This window comes from Scardinius erythrophthalmus, assembly GCF_964197995.2.
Source record: "Scardinius erythrophthalmus genome assembly, chromosome: 11".
In the NCBI taxonomy this organism is placed as follows: Eukaryota; Metazoa; Chordata; class Actinopteri; order Cypriniformes; family Leuciscidae; genus Scardinius; species Scardinius erythrophthalmus.
In genome coordinates this window covers 1,413,420-1,431,795 of record NC_138231.1, presented here as the reverse complement: position 1 = coordinate 1,431,795, position 18,376 = coordinate 1,413,420, and the positions used below count along the sequence as shown (strand labels likewise).

Sequence of the window (18,376 nt, the reverse complement as noted above, 5' to 3'; positions counted from 1 at the left end):
ACCGTTCATAGATGCAAATCATCCATCGAACACTTCACACCTCCACAAGAACAGGCACTGAATCTGGGAGCAAACGCTGGTTTCTCTTTATGAGACGGGTCACAGAATGTGAACTTTGGTTGCAGGGATCCTGCAATCTTAAAAGAGCATAACAACAAACAGCAAAAGCAGACACATGGCATTTGTCATTGGTCAGAAGTTTGATATGGTCAGATTAAAATGAGTCTTTGGCAAAAAGCCCTTAAATTGATGTACTTAAAAAGATGGTCAAGGGAGAATAAAAGAAGATCTTACACGCTCTTACACTGTTCTGGAAACATTTAAATAAATTGCATTATAACAAAACAACAAATGCTGGTTTAAAACCCCATTTCATGAAGAGTATCAGCAAAATATTCAGTGTAACCAAACACAGAGATTCAATTGAATTAATGTCCATAAACATTGTTGCAAGTAAAATGGACACAATACAAATAAGCAGAAATCAAATTAGTTTCAGAAATGTTTCAAAAGCATTATTGAGAATACAAATATTTGTACTTGGTAAAAATGAAAAATACTGACATACATTTTAAAAATTTAACTTGGTGAAACAAATGATTACTTAAGTGATAAAGTAAAACCAAAGAAAAACAAAACAAACAATTACTGGATGCAATACAGTTATAATTCAGTCTAGATGTAAAGACTTAAATAGCATTGTATGCATTCATTTTGTGAGGCAGAATCAGATAGATGCAGATTTGACTTTGTGTGAAGATCAAATTATGTGGCTGCATTTAGCTGTGGCTATGTGTAAATTCATCATGCCCCAAAACAAAGGTGAGGAGGTTTTACAATTGTGATGCAAATTTGGTCCTGTTGTTGTAACAGGGAGCCAGCATGAGAATGTGAGTATGAGGTGTGATCTGGCTCAAAATGTTCCCACACCATTGTTTCAGTTAAAGGAGCATGAGAAAAGTGCAAAGTACAGAGTTACTGAATCCTGTTGTGAGGGAAGCATTTTCATGGTTAATGCAAATCGTGATTAACATTGTGGCCACATGGCAATTCTATGCTCCTTTACGTGGTTTTACTGCAGCTATATGGAAAAATAGCAGAGTTTTCCACTAAGGAGACAAACAAATTCAACATAGTCACACATGCAACTTGAAATTGCTATGCAATTCCAGTAAACAGTTATTCCAGTTTACACAAGATACATGGTCTAGAATTCTTAGCATCTACAACCTTTTAACCTAAGTGTTTCATACAACACTTACAGTAAAGCAATCATGTGTTTTAAAGAATTAACTTAATTAGCCTATGTGCACATGTAGCACAAACAACTATAATGTGTGTTCTATGAGCACGATGTGTTACGCACAATTACAAATTTGAACATACAAACAGGATCATTGCAATTTGGATATTAAACTTCTTGCTATTGGGCTACTAACCCACTAGCAAGTGAAGTTAATAGCTGAAGGCCTTGCATGAACAAAGCAGTTAACTCACTAAGAGTTTTACCTGTACGTGCAGATCGCTGATTTTTGCTCTTAGAAAGTGGTTTACTATTTTTCTGAAAATAAGGAGGAGGTCTGCCCCTTCCCAGTGACCAACATTTTCCCTCTTTATGGCCTATTTTCTGACAGGAACTGCAAAACCTGCTTTCTTTACCATAGGGATGTTTGCTACGTTCTCCTGGAGTTTGAGGATTTTCACGACTCTCTAATGCTTGTACACCATGCGTTCTGGTACATGACTCTGCGCTATTACGGTGTTGCATCACCTTAAGAACTGAAATAGGCACACTTTCTTGGTCAGTTGCACATGCATTTTCTGAACTAAATGATTCCGATTCATTAGAGCAAGTCACCTCCTCTAAGAAGCGAACGTGCTTTTTAGTCCCATCGCTGTTAAGCATTTTGGGAGACAATTTAGCATTTAGCTTAGCCTTGAGTTCTGCAATGATTTCCTTGTGATTTTTACACTTTTCAGTCAGGGCTAACTGCTCAGCTAGTAAATTATCTAGCTGTGTTTGAAGATCTTGAATCTTTGCCTCAGACTTTAGTGCCTCTGCATTTTTAGATTGCACTTCTTTACATTTAGCATCTATACTTGAAGATAGACATGTTGTTAACTCACGTAGCCGTGTAAAACTTATGAAGTTTAAAGCCTCAATTATTTCAGCATGTTTTGATTTCTTTTGATGTTTGCCAATTGTGTCCCACCATTGGAGCATTTCCTCATCTGGACATTTAATTCCAATGTACTCTTTCTTGAGTTTACACAAAGTAGGCTCAACTTTTTTGCTCCATAAAGCAAACAATACATCACTGTTATCAGATTTTTTCCCTTCCATCCCCGAGGAGATCTGAATATTCACAATATTTACAAATTATACAGTAATGGGACTATTAAAGCTATTCAAAACCTTTTAAATTCTGTTTCATTCAATTCATGCAAATGGAGACATTTCCTATCATACCATTAAACAATGAAAACAGACTTACCCATCCCATGGTCAGAAGGTCAGCTTTAATCCATTCACAAAATTAACTGTGAAAAAATGTCCTCATTCTGATCAAAGTGAATTTCAGAAAACACACTGCAAGGGATCCCGGGTTTCGGCACCATCTGTAAGGGTGGAATTCCTGCAGTGGTTCAAGCTGCAAGAACTGCCGAATGACTAAAGAAACGTTATTGGCAAGATGGTAGAAATCTGCACATTTCTTGTCTATAACCACCCACTGCCACTTATACCAACGACGGAAATAAGTGCAGTTACAATAGCTTAATATTTGTGGGAGAGCGTTGCTATAGATAGTGACGATATTGTATTGCAATATGTAGCACTTTAAAGTCAATACCAAATCAAAACTAGTTAGCACATTAGTTGCAATTGAAAAGGTTTAATGACAAATTATGGTTATGGTTACACCTAAAATAGTTACAAAATATATGTATGAGATGATGATAACTTATATTATTAATTGTACCCAGCATATATGAAAAATGTTACCTGAGAGAGAGATAGAGAGATAGATAGAGAGAGAGAGAGAGAGAGAGAGAGAGAGAGAGAGAGAGAGAGGAAGAGAAGAAGATAGCCCGAGTCTCAAAGAGCCAGAGCAACAGTTACAATCTTCTTTTATCCTTTCCTTGACCATGTGACTAAAACCCAACTGTGAGACATTCAAACTGACCAATCAGATAATTACACTTCCACCACTGTACTAAAGGTGTGACAATTCATTGACCCCCAAAGTACAAACATTTGGCTTGCATGCCTAGATCACTATCAGCCCCTCTGTGCCTTAGGAACTCCAAATGGTCATTGTCTCTGAAAGAGGGGGTAGAAAAACAGTCAAGCAAATATCTTTGTTCATTTAAAATATCTTGGATTATTTTCAATCCTACACATTCAACATACGTATTTAACCCAACAGCCGGGTTATTACTAGAAATTACCCATCGATTTTAAAATTGACCCAACATTTTTGGAAAAATAACCCAACATAGTGACCCAATATGTGTAACCCAAACTGTGCAGCATTTACTGTGTAGGTAACCGTACGACGATTCCTCAATCCTTTATGAAATCGTTATTTTGTCATAAGAAGCTTATCTTCTTTCCGGAAGGAAACTTCTGAAATACCCATGAGAGACTCCGGCCTAAATCCTCATGTTGATTTCTGAAGTTATCTTGAATTTCATTCATATCCGCCCGAGTTCCAATTACCACTCTGCGTGATTTCATTCAGACGAAATTTGGCTTTTCAAATGAGGTTGTCTATTCCCAAACTGAGACAATGCATGCCAGTGCCGGATGCGGATGAATCGGGATGAGCTCCTTTTATTTTTATTGAGATGTATTTTTACTTGATGCCGTGACGCTCTGCAGGGACCGAGCGCCGGTTAACACGTCCTCTCCGGTCCCCGTGTAAATTATACATTTGCTTTAATCACCCTGATGCTTCCAAACTGTCCGGCGTTTTATTAACATCAAGAGTCCAACAGAGACTTTAATTATTGCTCATCAAATTCCAGAGAGGAGATTCTGTTTGATTTTGGCTGGAGGGTTTTTCACAGCCCAGCGCTCAATGAGACGGCGCTCTGAAGAACAGCGCTGGTGAACGTGGCTCACATTACAAGAGGAATATTGACATTCACATATTGTTTGTAAATGCGTCAAAGATTTTGTAATCATATTGCGTAGTTGTGATTGGAGTCTATTGTTTTATTTGTGAAAACGCAATGAAACATGACAAATTGTGCAACATGATTTTTAAATTATGAACACGTGCAAAACCAACTAAATATTAATAACTGATTATGAATGGTTATTTTCCTATCAGCTTTTTTTTTCTATGGACTTTTTATTTTTGCATAGTTAAATGAAACCTGTTGCTGTACTCAGCCTTTTTTGACCAAATAATTTTGTCAGATTTAAATAACATAAAATTATGAAAATTTCCCTCATATTGGGTCAAAAACAAATAGTCCCTCCTATATTTATGAATTCTTTATTCTCAGCCAATAAAGCTATTTTGAATTTGAATAAATATATTATTATTATTTAAATATTTTTGTATAATAATACTAGTTTATTTTTATATATTTAATTATTATATTATTTATTTATAAATCGTCGCTGTCAGGCAGAAACCTCATATCTCAATATTTCGTAAATTGGGTCAAATTTACGAAATTTATTTTTTTGGTCAAAAATCATTACTATCAGTCACCCTTTACGTCTGTCTGTGGGTTTCGCAAATATTTAACCAATGAAAAGTATTAAAAAGAGCTTGTGACTGAAGCGTGTAACTCCATTGGCTCCTCAAACTGTCAATCAAACCTCATAACTCCGCCCACCTCTGTCATGAATGAAGTGGAGCGTCTCTGCTTGTTTGCAATGCAATGGTAAATAAAGACGGTTTGTTTGAATAAGTACAGCGTTTTCTTCACTCAAGAAACACTAAATATATAAAAGGCTGATGTTTTATGAATTTGATGAAAGAAAAAGAGTGTCTTTGTCACGTATGTCAGTAGTTTACAGTGTTTAATTATTTAAAATAGTGTTTTTTTTCCATTGCCTGAAAAGCTGCAGTTTTGGAAATAGGAGATTTCCCCCTGACAGTGACTATATCATAGTTTATTATATATTAGTCATATATATATATATAGTCAAGTATATGGCTGCTGTTTTGCCACCTGAGGCTTGTGTTAAATCAGAGGTTTATTGTGATCTATAGATCTATCTTGTTGTGTCATCACCAGGTTTCTACATGTACATCGAGACCTCGAGACCTCGTAAAGAGGGCGACACGGCTCGATTACTGAGTCCTGCGTTTAACGTCGCGCCGAAGAACCCCTACAGCATCACCAGCCCACCGGCGTATTGCTTCAGCTTCTACTATCACATGTACGGCAAGCACATCGGTAAGATGAAGACGACCTCCTCATGCACACGCATTCCTGAAGCTACAACATCAGTAAGATCTCAGTAAAACTCTCTCGCTTTATCACTTACACTGACAGGAAACAGGCGATGCAGAGATGCACCCATATGAAAATGCTGAAAATTACAGATAACCGTTAATCCTTTATATTTGAAAGCCGATTTTATATCATTTTTGAGAGCCTGATTACAAAACAAGTCTCACCATTAAAAGCCACGTCCCAAACACACAATTATGATATTCTTATTATACATTTATGTAGCCGATATGACAGACCTGTTCCAATCATATTTCAAGCAATTTAACACCATCATGTTGAACAGTCGCATCTGAAGCGTCTCAGATGAAGGAAATAATACATTATTTATCAGCTTTAATATATCGGCCAAATTTTCTTATCAAGCCGATAACGATAACGTTAAAAATGAAGATATATCGGCCGATACCGATATGGACGAGAGTTCCTCTCAGATGTCATGATTCTGGCGTACGCTCAAACCTGTTGTTGAGCATCAAGAAACGGTTCATTGAACACACTTTGACCCCTGTGTCGGGGCATGTTGTCACATGTGTTCAAATCCACCTTCATTATTGCTAGATGGGTGCAGGGTTATTATAGTTAACTAAACCTAAAACCATAAAAAAAAACATGTTGTTGCTTGAAATAACGTTTAAAAAAGTAAAATTTCTCTTTTTATCATAAAGCAGAAAATACTGTCAACACTAGTTTAATATGTATGCACTTATTTTTGTATGTTTAATTTTAATTCTTTGTGTATGAACAAATTAACAAATGAACTTACTAAAACGTCAGCACGTTTTGCTAATTTGCTCCCTCATTTTAATTAAATCGTGCGCAAAGTATAATAATTCGTTAGTCAAATCAAAAAGAGGGGATGGATTAGTACAATAGGGCTACAATTTACTAAAACTAGAGTTTCTTAAGTCAAATACATTTTTACCACGTTTTTAGGAATAAAATGTCAAGTTGTAAAGTTTGGTGTGTGTAAAACTGCAGAAGTGGAGATTTCTGACTCAAACTCACTGTCTTTAAAGAGATGGATCGTGACTGAAATCTACAGACGCAAATAGATCAATAAAATAAATAAAGTGTATTTTGGATGTTTTCTTTCCACTTTTCTGATGTTATGGAAGAAAAATAGACCTCAAAACTGTCTTGCCATAATGTTTCATCATACCTTTTGCCAAAGTACATAAAGCAGACACTATTGCTAACTGAATAACCTACAGCTTCGACTAGAAGAATATGTGGAGTTGTGTAGAATTCACTTCCAATCTGTTTGTCAAGTCAAGTCTCCTTCATTTATACAGCGCTTTAACAATAAAGACTTTACAGTGAGAACAGGAGATTGTTTGGCTTTACAGCAGCTCTGGAATACAGTTATTGTCCAGATAAAGTTAGTTTGATTGACAGATCATGTGTTTGTAACTGGATTGATTGGTTCTCCAGCAGCGTAGCAGCCTTGAGTTCTTCTGTCGGAGGAGCTGCGCTGTTAAATGAAATGATTGTGTTTTTCCCGCAGGCTCTCTGAATGCGTTCGTGAAGCAGAAAGGTCAGGCGACTTCAGACACGGGGCCAGTGTGGTCCCTCAGCGGGAACCAAGGGGACCGATGGAGACAAGCCAAAATCACTATCCATCCGGTTTCATCCTTCCAGGTGAGGGAAATGTACAGCTAACATTTATTCAGTTTATACAGTCAAACCAAAATGTATTCAGACACCTTCTACATTCCTCACATTATCACAGTTTATTCGCTATAGTTTAGAAAATGGTAATAAAATATGAGCAGAACTCAGTTGATATTTGACTGGTTTTGTCCGTCCTTCTGTTAGACTGTCTCACACATGAATTATGTTGAATATCTGTCAGCTGTTAAATTTAACTACACAATTAGATAATACCAGTTTAGCTCAACCAATCACCAAGCAATGCTTCATTGTGTTCAGTCTGTGTGTAAAAAGAGCATTAGCAATTAAAGACAACACACTTCAGCAAAACATGATCAGCTCAAAGTGTCCCAATCATTTCTGCTCCCACACTTTAACTGGTAGTCACTGTATGAAGAATATTAGGGTGTAATATGTCACAGTCTATCCTCACTTAGTACATAAATGCACTATAGTGTCCTGCACCCTCTAGTAAAAAAATATATATATAAAAAAATGATATCTGTTGTCTGAATAGTTTTTGGTTTGACTGTATATATAGAATGCATTATGGATTTGTGTAAATATGTTAACAGCACATCCTGGAAAGATGTTGTCGAGGCTCTTGACGCAAGCATTCGTTTGTGTTATTTCCATCACACAGGTGATATTCGAGGGCATTCGCGGTCCCGGGATCGAGGGGGATATTGCCATTGATGATGTCACGCTGGAGGAGGGGGAGTGTCCTGACCCTCCGTCCAATCGTATGTATCTATCATGCATCTCTATGGTAACCAGGCCATGATTACGTGTGCAGCAGCAACCACAGTGTTGTCCAAGAGTGCTCAGTAATTACACTAGAACACACAGCGAGAAAAACAGAAATGAGTGCAGGTAATGGGCTGGAATTGACAAGACTGATGGTGAGAGCGAGAATGAAAATATGTCAGCAAATGGAAAGCCTTCCTTCTGAGCCAGACAGGGCTGTAATCATCGAGTGAAGTTATGTGTTAATCATTATTATTAGGCTGAATATAACAGGTTTTCCATTATTATCAAAAGTTACGTGACAGTTAGAGATGTTTCGTTTCGTTATCTGCATGAGGTGTGTGTGTGTGTGTGTGTGTGTGTTTGTGTCGTAAATACAAGCTTCGTGGGAATCTAGAGGATGATAAAACACTGCAGTTGTATGCACTGGAGGATGCTTGTGAATCACAGAGATACAGTTTAGACATTTATGACCAGCCGTAAGTATGAAATACATGAGACGGATTTTAATGCTCTTAACTCGCTTGTGAATGATTCCTCAATTCAGTGTTTTCAGTGATCACCATGTGTGTTTAGTGCATTTACACCTGACTCTCAACGTGCTCAAGAAATCACAAAACACACGTTAATGCCAGTGTCTAAACACACGTTAATGCCAGTGTCTAAACACACGTTAATGCCAGTGTCTAAACACACGTTAATGCCAGTGTCTAAACACACGTTAATGCCAGTGTCTAAACACACGTTAATGCCAGTGTCTAAACACACATTAATGCCAGTGTCTAAACACACGTTAATGCCAGTGTCTAAACACACGTTAATGCCAGTGTCTATACACACGTTAATGCCAGTGTCTAAACACGTTAATGCCAGTGTCTAAACACACGTTAATGCCTGTGTCTAAACACACGTTAATGCCAGTGTCTAAACACACGTTAATGCCTGTGTCTAAACACACGTTAATGCCAGTGTCTATACACACGTTAATGCCAGTGTCTAAACACACGTTAATGCCAGTGTCTATACACGTTAATGCCAGTGTCTAAACACACGTTAATGCCAGTGTCTATACACACGTTTATGCCAGTGTCTAAACACACATTAATGCCAGTGTCTAAACACACGTTAATGCCAGTGTCTAAACACACGTTAATGCCAGTGTCTATACACACGTTAATGCCAGTGTCTAAACACGTTAATGCCAGTGTCTAAACACGTTAATGCCAGTGTCTAAACACGTTAATGCCAGTGTCTAAACACACGTTAATGCCAGTGTCTATACACACGTTAATGCCAGTGTCTAAACACGTTAATGCCAGTGTCTAAACACACGTTAATGCCAGTGTCTAAACACACGTTAATGCCAGTGTCTAAACACACGTTAATGCCTGTGTCTAAACACACGTTAATGCCAGTGTCTATACACACGTTAATGCCTGTGTCTAAACACACGTTAATGCCAGTGTCTATACACACGTTAATGCCTGTGTCTAAACACACGTTAATGCCAGTGTCTATACACATTAATGCCAGTGTCTATACACACGTTAATGCCTGTGTCTAAACACACGTTAATGCCAGTGTCTATACACACGTTAATGCCAGTGTCTATACACACGTTAATGCCAGTGTCTATACACGTTAATGCCAGTGTCTATACACACGTTAATGCCAGTGTCTATACACGTTAATGCCAGTGTCTAAACACACGTTAATGCCTGTGTCTAAACACACGTTAATGCCAGTGTCTAAACACACGTTAATGCCAGTGTCTAAACACACGTTAATGCCAGTGTCTAAACACACGTTAATGCCAGTGTCTAAACACACGTTAATGCCTGTGTCTAAACACACGTTAATGCCAGTGTCTAAACACACGTTAATGCCAGTGTCTAAACACACGTTAATGCCAGTGTCTAAACACACGTTAATGCCAGTGTCTAAACACACGTTAATGCCTGTGTCTAAACACACGTTAATGCCAGTGTCTATACACACGTTAATGCCAGTGTCTATACACATTAATGCCAGTGTCTATACACACGTTAATGCCAGTGTCTAAACACACGTTAATGCCAGTGTCTATACACACGTTAATGCCAGTGTCTAAACACACGTTAATGCCTGTGTCTAAACACACGTTAATGCCAGTGTCTAAACACACGTTAATGCCAGTGTCTAAACACACGTTAATGCCAGTGTCTAAACACACGTTAATGCCAGTTAATGCCAGTGTCTAAACACACGTTAATGCCAGTGTCTAAACACACGTTAATGCCAGTGTCTAAACACACGTTAATGCCAGTGTCTAAACACACGTTAATGCCAGTGTCTAAACACACGTTAATGCCAGTGTCTAAACACACATTAATGCCAGTGTCTAAACACACGTTAATGCCAGTGTCTAAACACACGTTAATGCCAGTGTCTATACACACGTTAATGCCAGTGTCTAAACACACGTTAATGCCTGTGTCTAAACACACGTTAATGCCAGTGTCTAAACACACGTTAATGCCTGTGTCTAAACACACGTTAATGCCAGTGTCTATACACACGTTAATGCCAGTGTCTATACACACGTTAATGCCAGTGTCTAAACACACATTAATGCCAGTGTCTAAACACACGTTAATGCCAGTGTCTAAACACACGTTAATGCCAGTGTCTAAACACACGTTAATGCCAGTGTCTAAACACACGTTAATGCCAGTGTCTAAACACACGTTAATGCCTGTGTCTAAACACACGTTAATGCCAGTGTCTATACACACGTTAATGCCTGTGTCTAAACACACGTTAATGCCAGTGTCTATACACACGTTAATGCCTGTGTCTAAACACACGTTAATGCCAGTGTCTATACACGTTAATGCCAGTGTCTATACACACATTAATGCCAGTGTCTATACACGTTAATGCCAGTGTCTAAACACACGTTAATGCCAGTGTCTAAACACACGTTAATGCCAGTGTCTAAACACACGTTAATGCCAGTGTCTAAACACACGTTAATGCCAGTGTCTAAACACACGTTAATGCCAGTGTCTAAACACACGTTAATGCCTGTGTCTAAACACACGTTAATGCCAGTGTCTAAACACACGTTAATGCCAGTGTCTAAACACACGTTAATGCCAGTGTCTAAACACACGTTAATGCCAGTGTCTAAACACACGTTAATGCCTGTGTCTAAACACACGTTAATGCCAGTGTCTAAACACACGTTAATGCCAGTGTCTAAACACACGTTAATGCCAGTGTCTAAACACACGTTAATGCCAGTGTCTAAACACACGTTAATGCCTGTGTCTAAACACACGTTAATGCCAGTGTCTATACACACGTTAATGCCAGTGTCTATACACATTAATGCCAGTGTCTATACACACGTTAATGCCAGTGTCTAAACACACGTTAATGCCAGTGTCTATACACACGTTAATGCCAGTGTCTATACACGTTAATGCCAGTGTCTAAACACATGTTAATGCCAGTGTCTAAACACACGTTAATGCCAGTGTCTAAACACACGTTAATGCCAGTGTCTAAACACGTTAATGTTCAAATAAAAAAGTAACTAAAACTACGTGCCCGAACTCGACAATCAGGTATGAGCGCTGGCTGAATTAACATCATTTTTATCCCTATCTTTCACATCTACTGCAGTCAGATTCACTTGTGTTCACTCTGAAGGAATCACTCACATTTTCTGTGCACTTGTAATGACACATCAAGGATGTTAAGAGGCTAAAAGCAGGTTTAAAACTTGCCCCATTGAAGTCAACAGAGTGCAAATTTTAAAAAGAGGATAACACGGTGTAGGCAACACCGATTTTTGTCGTTGTTCTCTGTATTGACAGCACTCCAAATTTACAAAAAAATGAGCTCAATGTTAAAATTGACCGGAGTTCTCCTTTAAAGGCCCTATTATGGTTCAGTCCCAGAGATATGGAGAGCTTAATGTGGCTCTATGTGTAAATTAGTAAATTGTACACATATTCAGTGGCCAAAAAACAAATGTGTGTAAATTTGCATACAGCTGATACCTTTTTCTTTGAAAGAGGAATATCTGAACAACAGATAATGTTGAAACTAGAAATGCATCTTGTTTCTTTCTATCAACACAATTGCATAGAATATACCTTTCTAAGTGCCATAAATGTTGTTTTTCCAAAGTTTGCATGGCTATAACTCAAAAAGAATGAAAGATATTTCAATATGATTTTAGATTCTGGTTCTTAAAAAAACTTTTCTTTTGGAATCTTCATTTTCAAGGCCCTATAGGGTTCAGTCACATAGATATGTAGATGTCAAAGCGGCTCCATGTTCAATTTGTTGAATTTGACCCATTTTCAGTGGTCCTCTGGTTGATTTGACATGTCAGTGAGTTTTGATCTAGTTCTCTGGTTAATTTTTACCTCTTCCTCTGTGTGTTTTCCCACAGCTATCAGAGGAGCGGCTCCACACACGGTCTCCAGTATATGGCCATTGTGCGTCACACTGTTTTTTACCGTATTCTTTCGTCAGAGGTGACGCTCCACATGAGAAGAGACTCGAGATGCGTCCCGTAATATTTTATCACCAAAGATTTATGCTTTCGGATTGCTGAGAAGCCACAACACCGGGAATAACACCATAAAACAACCACAAACCTAAACAGAAAAGTGATAAATATTTTTGTCGCGGTCGGAAACCTCTATCTCCATATTTTGTCATTTTTATTTTTTTCATAAATCATTAGGCCTACTATCAGTCGCCAACTGTGGGTTTTGCAAATATTTAACCAATGAAAAGTATTAAAAAGAGCTTGTGACTTAAGCGTGTAACTCCATTGGCTCCTCAAACTGTCAATCAAACCTCATAACTCCGCCCACCTCTGTCATGAATGAAGTGGAGCGTCTCTGCTTGTTTGCAATGCAATGGTAAATAAAGACGGTTTGTTTGAATAAGTACAGCGTTTTCTTCACTCAAGAAACACTAAATACATATATATATATATATAAAGGCTGATATTTTATGTATTTGAGGAGCGGAGAAGAGTGTTTGTCGTCGAGTCACAGTCAATCCTGTCTTAAATAACCTTCATCTTTAATAACATGAGAGTTTGGCCAAATGACAGAAAAAACTTAGCGCGCACATAAAGCTACAGTAAACTTATAAAATGTCATTCGTAACACTTATTGGCTCAGATGCAGCCGTTCTAATGACGAATAAAACACGCATGTCCGACATTCGCTGGTCAAAAACTTAATTTGAGCTTGATTTTAATAATGTAAGGACACATGCAAGTGTCTAAAACCACAACATCAGTGTTTACTTGTCTAAATATTACAGTGATTTTTCCATTTCCTGAAAAGTAGTTGTTTTGGAGATACGAGGTTTCCGCCCGACAATATGCTAACAAAAAACCTATATATTTCCCGCTGAGGTTCAGAAATGCCTGGAGGATTTGAACACGGTCTGAAAAGCACAACGACTGCTTCGCCATCTGGATGTGTGGATTAAACCGAAAGGGAAGCCAAACCAGTTTCACGAATCAAGAAGTGTTTCACACACAATTCCCTTTCGTTCACGATTCTCCCGTTTTTCATCTCGGTATGTTTTTTTTTTTTTTTTTTTTGTGATTTGGAGTACAATCAACAGAACCTATTCTCACATATCTCTTCTTTGGTTTCGTTCGGCTCGGTGCTTTAAAACGCCAATAAAAGAGCGTTTATCCCCCGACTCCAGTAGCAGCCTGATTTCACGAACACTGTGCTCACTTTCCCAAGCGCAAGATGGACGACTTTTCGTTTCGTGCGATTATGGGCGTCCGCGACGGTGAAAGACTCTGGTTTGTCGCCGTTCCCAGTACCAGTTGAGTGACAGAATTTCTGCCATTAAAACAGAAGTGCCTTCAGGTTAAAAACCGATCCGTTAGCCTGGCCATCGACACCAGACGTCAATGTTTCTAACATCTGATGGGCTATTTAATACTCATTTCCGACTGGACGACGCAGGTGTTCGCTGAATGTCTCTCCATCGATAACGAAACGCAAACGGCCTTGGTACGGACAGGCCCTCCTCATGCCATTTATATACCGAACAATGTGCATTCTGAGAGAAAAAAAATGAAATATTCATAAGTATAATAATATTTTATTACTCAATCCAGAATGTGTTTCAGCTTTTACACACAAACTGTGAAAACAGTGGCGGTATCTACCTGAGCGCTCGACCGGCCGCTTTTTAAAAAGGGTGTTGTAAAAAAAAAAAAAAAAGACAATATGAAAATGTTTTGACAAGAAGCCGTGTCTCGTTTCTTCTTCTTATTTACGTTGAAATGTTCCAAATTTTACTGTCTTTATTTCTCGTCGTCTCCCTTGCATTGCTGAAAATATCCGAAGTGGGCAGAAAAATGCCGACTTTGCTGGTTTGGTAACTGTACTTGTATATGTAAAGAAGCTCTGTTCATTGAAATTTATATGAGATGTTTTATGTACGAGTCAAAGGAAGCACAACATCTATTCAAACATTAAAACTGCTGTTCTGAAAAATCATATATGTGACCGTCGCCCTGCAAAACCGGTGTGAAGTTACAATGTACGCTTGTGTATTAAAAATGCAAGTTTGGAATAATTAAGATTTTTAAATGTCATGTCAGAAATCATTCTAATATGATGATTTGATGCTCATACATTATCATTCAAAAGTTTGGGGTCTGTTAAATTCAGGAAGGACGCATTAAATTGATCAAAAGCGACAGTTATCTTTCTATTAATCAAATAATCCTGAAAAAAACATTAACAAATGAATCTGCACTGTTTTCAACACTGATAATAATCATAAATGTTTCTTGATCATCAAATCCTCATATTAGAGTGATTTGTGAAGGATCATGTGACACTGAAGACTGGAGTAATGATGCTGAACATTCAGCTTTGATCACAGGAATAAATTACACTTTACTATATATTCACATAGAGAACAGATGATTTACATTAGAATAATATTTCACAATTTTTACTGTATTTTTCATCAAATAAATGCAGCTTTGGTGAGCAGAAGAGACTGGAATCAATTAAAAAATAAAATTAAAAAAATCTTCATTATTCCAAACATTTGAGCAGAAGTGTATAATGGTACTATAAGAGTATAATGTTTATTGATAGTCGGAAAGGTGAAGTGTCAGAAACTGAATCGAGGGTGATTATGAAAGCCTCTCATTTCAACTTCTTGAATTGCCACAGAAATGTATTCATAACTCAGTATAGCCTGATCATAATGCAAGCATGTAATAATCTGCAGCATTGTTGCATTACATCAGTGACAAACAGCAAGAGGTTAATGAAGTCCTGTACCATAATGTACAGTAGTTTCATTCCAGGAGCCCCTACAACCTTATATAGCAGGAGCTGGTTAATGAGGACGATCCCACTGGTTTTACTGGAGCGCGTCACGTATATGTGCTGGGATATGCAGTGTCCCATAGGTCAGGTGAGGAAACATGACTGACGCTCATTACAGGACTTCAGAATCAAATGTTTTACAGGACAAACTGAAACAAAGTGTTGACTGAGTCTCTGTTCCTGTATGATGTTCTACAATAAAACAAACCTATACAAATGATATTAATTAAGGGCTAAAGCTTGTTTCAATACACAAGAGCTTGTGTTATAGTCATGTGTGTAATTCCAGCTAACAAAAATATGTTCTGAGAACGTTCTTCTCACATTGCCATTGAGTTAACGTTATTTCATCGCTATCTCACGACCTATTCGTAAAATCCACCTCGTAAAAATTCGTACGAATTGGCGTGAGATCGGGTTGGTTATTTCGGAAAGTTCTAAGAACGTTTTAAAACGTTTTTTTCTTTTTCCTGCGAACTTTAAAGGGGGGGTGAAATGCTCATTTTCACTCAATCTCCTGTTAATCTTGAGTACCTATAGAGTAATATTGCATCCTTCATATCTCCAAAAAGTCTTTAGTTTTATTATATTTATAAAAGAAAGATAGGCTGTACCGAGTCTTTCCGGAAAAAAACGAGCGGCTGGAGGCGGACTGTGTGGGCGAAGCTAAAGCTGTGCTAACCCGCCGAGCTAACAACAACACAGAGACATTTGAAGCAGTTTTACTCACCGCCCGGTTCCAACGCACGACCAACCGCGAACCTTTATCATTGCGACTGCTCGATCCTTAAGCATTAGACGATCTGCAAATCCGAGCATTATGAAAAGATAACTCTGAATGAACGTTATTTTAATGTTACTGGAATAACGTTGTTCATAACGTTGAGAGAACGGTCACAAAACGTTTTTTTTTTTCTTTTTTGAGCTGGGCGATTTATTGAATACTCGGAAACTATTTGCGATGATTTTGCTGGTGATATTAAATTAAACAACATATTGAAATTATTTGAAAGCACTTTTTTATTTGGTGTTTGCATGTGATTCACTTCAAACTGTTCATTTCAATAAACTGATTTATCAATTCGTCTAAAAATCTCTAAAGTCATTGTGTGGCATTTTTCATGCATCAAAATGATTTATAAATGTAGGTGAATATTGCTGTTATTGTTGGTGCATATAAATTAAAAATGTTCTTTGTGTTCGTTTGGTGAGAAACAATGCATTGATTTTAACAACATTTGTATATTGAATATTGTCTGAAAAATATCGGGATAAATATATCGCCCTGCTCGAATGCCTTGATAAAATACATTTGATAAAGTGAAGTTGGATTACGTTTAAACTAGCGCTGGGCAACGATTAATCGCATCCTAAATATAAGTTTGTGTATAATATGTGTGTGTGTACTGTGTATAATTATTTTGTACATATAAATACACACACAAGCATTTATTTAAGAAAAATGTGTAATTTATATATAAAATATTCATGTAGGCTATATAATATAAATTATGTATATATATATATATATACAGTATATACATGTAAATATTTTTTAAATATATAAATGCATATGTGTGTGTATTTATATATACAACATAATTATACACTGTACACACACACACACATATTATGTAAACACAAACTTATATTTTGGATGCGATTAATCGCGATTATTCGTTTCCCAGCACTAGTTTAAACTAACAAAAAATATGTTCCAAGAACGTTCAAAACATCCACTTTCTAAATATATATATATTTTTTCTAGGATAAAACATGTTATCTCTTTATAACATTATATGAATGTTACATTTGAATATTCAAACATTTTAAAAGAGATTCTACATGACATTTTTGTGCTGACGTTCGTTATGACCTGTGACTTCGAGTGTGATCGGAGAATTATCCAGTGTTTTAGTGCTTCACACTGGAGCTTCAGAAGGGCTTCTGACTGCAGATCACTCACTGCTTCTGACAGTGTGTGTTTATGGTGTGTGTTAAACCACGAGATGATGATTAGAAGCGAGAGACCTCGAGGCTTTGACCCTGATCTGATGTCCTGTAATGATCACTTCAGTCATTCTACACACTTAGGCTATATCCAATAATGCTTCCTTTCACTGTATTTCTTTGCATTTACCATCATTTTTTGTGTCATTCTTGCAACTAATGATGAAAAAATAATAAAGAAAGCTATTTTACCTCTGTGTCGGTGAAACGCATTGCGGAAAATTCTTTCTGCCTGTTCCTGGAGGAATTTGCATTCCGACTAGACATTATTTATTTATTTATGCAAGTTTCTGTTCAGTCACAAATATTAAAGTCTCAGATGCAGATACTGAACATTTACACTGTTCCTGCTCACAAAACAGAGTTTACTTCATAACCGGGGCATGTTGTCACAACGAGACGCTGACTATTTGATTGAAATATGAAATATTATCAGGAGTTCAACCATCTTGCACAACATTTAAATGCATTAGGCTATTTAATGTCTTTTATATATCAAAAAAATATAAAATTTAATATTTGATATTGAAAATATTAAAAAATGCCGACATGGGCATCCGTAAAAAAATTTAATATTTAAGTAAAAAAACATAATAGAAATAATGAAATGTAGAGAATATGACATTACATTGTATTGTGTTTTCTATAGACTGTTTTGTAATCATGAGATTAACTATTAGTATACTTTGTTATTTTTTTGTTTCTCTTCAGGTTTATACATCTTAAAGTACAAAAGAAAAAATGATACATTTAAGTAAATATTTTTCAGATAATATGTAATTTCTAACAGTTTTTTACCTTTAACCCTTTGGTGCTCTTCGGTCTTTCTGACAGAGAAATGTTACATTTAGTCATTTTTTTCTTCATCGGAATGGTACGAAACTTGGTAAAGGTTTCGGCACTTGCTGTGTGAACACACAAATAAATCATGGACATGATTCGAACCGGTTTAATGGTCCTGTCACACTTGTGAGTATTTGTGTGCATTTTTCATAACAATTTTAAATTTCTATAAATAAAAAAAAATTAAATAAACTTTATTCACTTCAGCGATAATCTGCCAAGTCATCTTTAAAAAGAGATCAAACTTTCAAGAT

The 18,376-nt window shown here is 37.0% G+C and overlaps 1 protein-coding gene across 1 annotated transcript in view; it reads left to right on the top strand.

Moving 5' to 3' along the window:
* Nucleotides 1-8,507, top strand: part of LOC308698193 (MAM domain-containing glycosylphosphatidylinositol anchor protein 2) — a gene marked incomplete at both ends in the record, with an annotated part of 185,740 nt that extends 177,233 nt beyond the window's left edge. Inside the window, 4 exons of the mRNA XM_081378113.1 lie at nucleotides 5,260-5,421; nucleotides 6,986-7,119; nucleotides 7,775-7,874; nucleotides 8,455-8,507. Of these exons, the coding sequence (XP_081234239.1) occupies nucleotides 5,260-5,421; nucleotides 6,986-7,119; nucleotides 7,775-7,874; nucleotides 8,455-8,507 (449 nt within the window). The remainder of the gene's footprint in view (nucleotides 1-5,259; nucleotides 5,422-6,985; nucleotides 7,120-7,774; nucleotides 7,875-8,454) is intronic.
* Between the last annotated feature and the right edge of the window lie 9,869 nt (nucleotides 8,508-18,376).